The following is a 3,210-nucleotide window of genomic DNA, read 5'->3' as shown; positions in this document are numbered from 1 at the left end:
TTACTTTTACAGCCAGGAGCGTTTGGCGGCCGTGACAGCGGGGGGAGAGGTTGGGGGATAAAGGGGGGCAGAGAGGAGCGCTGTGACAGGGGAAGACGATGTGGGTAAACCTTGAGCCTATTCACCCTGAGCCTTACTCTCTCAGTCTCCCTCCCCCCTCCGTGGAAGTGTATCATCTAGAGATCGGAAAGCCAGGAGTGACGCCCTCCTGGTCCCCCCCAGCTGCTGGGTCCAGTGTGGGGGTACAGCATTTCAGAGGTGCAAGGTTGAGAGGTGGAGTCGGAAAGACATAAATCAGCCCAGTCAGTCCCCACGGCTCTGGGAGCCTGGTCCTCCTCCCCAGCTGTACTCTCCAGCATCCCAGTACTGCAGCACCTGCAGCCAGCACCAGACCTGGTCTGTCCCCCTGTGCCGGGCAGCGCAGGGTTGGGGCCCAGAGCAGGGCGTGCGCCCCGGCCCCCGGGGGCTGCGTGCAGATCCCACGGCTTTAACCTGCCCTCAGGCCACGGGGATGAGGTGATGGCGCCAAGTGCTGCGGCTTCATGGTTGTGACAGCACTGTCACCAAAGCACTGTCAAAACGCTGGCTATTTTGGCTGGTGGGAGGGTTCGTGTGTGTGTATTGTTTTGCTTTTTACGTCTTTTAGGGCGAGCTGAAACTGCTGCCTTTCCCAGAACTGTTGTTTGTCCTGTAAATCATTGCTGGGCAAGAGGTACCAGGAAGTGCTTCCCTGCAGTAGCCAGGGCTCTGGGCTCCAGGCTGGGGAGTGAGGGCCCGCGGCCGAAAGGCGGGGGGGAAGGGGGAAGGTCTGCACAGCCAAGACAGGGGCGTCCCCACCCGTGCTGACCCGCTGCACCAGTCACCCCCCGAGGCCGTCCCCAAGAGAGGGAGGCAGCGGCCCCAGCCCCGATGTGGGGTGAGGGGGGGGGCTCCTCGAGGGGGGCGGCTCCTCGAGGGGGGCAGATACAGCCCTGGGAAGAAAGGTTACTAAAAGTAACCATTACAACGCGCCGAAAGGCCGAAGTCAGGGTGTGATGAAGGGCGTGTGCTCCCCTCAGGCGCAGTTAACTCCAGCAGCGCTCAGCAGTTTGAACTTGTTTTTAAGGGAAGATGCCCCCCTCTCCCCTCCGAACCCTCCGCCAGCTTTTCACGGCGGGAGAAGCGCTCTGCCCGTGGCGGGGGTCGTACTGCGGGGGTGCCCATGGCCCCGCGGCGAGGGAGGACCCCCTCCACGGAGAGACGCAGAGCTGGGCTTGGCTCCCCCGCCCAAGCCGCCGGGGCTGTGCCTGCCACCCCCCACCCCCCGGACTTCCCCTCCAGCACACACCAAGCAGGCTTGCGGCCGTTTCCTGACTTTTGATTTTATTATTGAAGTTGTGGCATTATTTGCAATGGCAGTGGTACAGACCGGCTCAGGATCCATCGAAACAGATTTGTCTTCAAGTAAAGTCTAAAAAATATTTTGATTCGTAGCTACATCTTGTGAATGCAAAAAAAAAAAAAATTTCCACTATAAAAATAAATTTACATTTTGTGAATAACAAAAGCAAATATAGTGCCCTTTGGCTTAACCAAAAGAAAAAAAAAAAAAAAAAAAGACTATTGGATGTCAAAGTTATCCACGTTTCTGACATAAATAGAAAATATAAGTTAGTATAACTCTTAAAAAAAGTTTTGTACAAATATACACTTGTTTTTTTAATTTTTCCTTTTTTTTTTTTTTTTTGCACTGAGAGCTCAGCAGAGATTAAACATTTCTTATAAATGACTTTTAAAGCTTTACACTTCTGGCCAGTGTACTCACATTACGCATAATACATTTCTATACAGAACGTCATACATTGCACTGTTGTACGATAACACTGCTCCGTGCGCGGCCGGCGCTGCGGCTCCGCTCCGGCTCCCGCTCCCAGGCCGGGCGGGCGCGGGGGGGTCCCGGCTCGCCGCGCCGCCCGCCCCGGCCCCCCGCGCCTCCGGGGCGTCGCGCCTCCCGAGGCGGCGCGCCTCTCCCGTGGGTGCAGTAGTGCAAAAGTCTGGGAAGAACAAAAAGGAGGAGGAGGGAAAAAAAATAAGCAAGGGAAAAAAAAATTGGTCGTGGTATAGGAAATAACTAAGCGCCGCAGAAAGCGCCCAGATACCCTCGCCCGCTCCCGGGGCGCGTCTCACCTGGCTCACCGGAGCCGCTTGCGGGGGGTCTGCTCAGCCGGCACGGCGGCGGGGGGCGGCGGACAGCCGGCGGGGCGCTCCGCCGCTGCCTTGGGCTCCGCCGGCCTTTTTCTCCTCGCGAAGAAATCTGGATGGGGGACGGAGAGGAAAGAGGGGTCCGTCAGCCACTGCGGCGGCGGGACGCCCCCCGTCCCCCGCGCCCCCCGGCTCCCCACGCACCTGTGATGCGGGCGGTCGGGCCCCTCCGGCGGAGCCGCATGCCGCGGCGGCGGGGCGCGGCGCGGTTCTCCCGGCTCAGGCGGCCCCCGGGCCCCTTGCCGGCGGCGGGCGGCGGCGGCGGCGGGGAAGGGGGCGCCCGGAGGAGGGGGACGCGGCACCGTCCCACCTGCAGAGTCTCCCGGTAGAAAGCGGGCACGGCGCCGGCCTCCACCTCCTCCCAGCGCAGGCGGCCGGGCCCCGGCAGCGGCGTGTCGGTTTGGAAGTTGTAGTCCCAGCGGCGCTGGTCGTCCTCCCCCATCTCCCGCAGGCGATCCCGCAGCTCCCGGCCCAGCTCCTCGTGGTCCACCGGCCCGAAGAGACTCCTGCAGACGGGGCTGCGGCCGTGCCCGGCCAGGGCTCGCCGGGCAGAGAGGCGCTCCAGGGCGGCGGCGCCGGAGAGGTGCACGTTGGACATCGCCGCCAGGCAGGACGCGGCGGGCCGGGAAGGCGTCGGTGCCCTCCCGCCGCTCCTCTCCTGCCGTCCCGTCCGCTGGCCCGCTCACGCTCACACCGGCCCTGCCTCCCGCCTTTGAGCCCCTGCCCCCCGGCCCTGCCTTTTAAACCCCGCTCCCCGCGAGTGCGAGCAAAACACCATTAGCATAATAGTGTTTCCCTGCCGCCAGCCCGCCGCGATTGGCGGGGCCCCCCCCGCCGCCCCCCGGCCCCCGGCGGCAGGGCTCCTGCCCACGTCCTCCATTGGCTGCGCCGGGCAGCGCCGCGCCGCCGCCGGCCGCATTGGCCCGCACTGGCCGGGCCCGGCCCCGCCGGGGACCGGGGGCGGCCCCG

At 63.2% G+C, this 3,210-nt stretch overlaps 1 protein-coding gene across 1 annotated transcript; it reads right to left on the bottom strand.

The window, feature by feature from the left end:
* Window positions 1–1,341: 1,341 nt before the first annotated feature.
* On the bottom strand, window positions 1,342–3,064 carry CDKN1C (cyclin dependent kinase inhibitor 1C). The gene is made up of 3 exons (XM_042038693.1): window positions 2,386–3,064; window positions 2,167–2,293; window positions 1,342–2,033 (listed from the first exon to the last, which is right to left on the bottom strand). Exons 1-2 carry the CDS (start codon window positions 2,837–2,839, stop codon window positions 2,172–2,174), a joined length of 576 nt encoding a protein of 191 aa, XP_041894627.1. The 5' UTR covers window positions 2,840–3,064; the 3' UTR covers window positions 1,342–2,033; window positions 2,167–2,171.
* Window positions 3,065–3,210: the final 146 nt, after the last annotated feature.

Source organism: Corvus kubaryi, unplaced genomic scaffold, assembly GCF_017639235.1.
Source record: "Corvus kubaryi isolate FWS band 111438036 unplaced genomic scaffold, C.kubaryi_AGA036_p1.0 37392, whole genome shotgun sequence".
Lineage (NCBI taxonomy): Eukaryota > Metazoa > Chordata > Aves > Passeriformes > Corvidae > Corvus > Corvus kubaryi.
The sequence above is the reverse complement of the archived record's forward strand: the minus strand, read 5'-3'. Positions and strand labels throughout refer to the sequence as shown.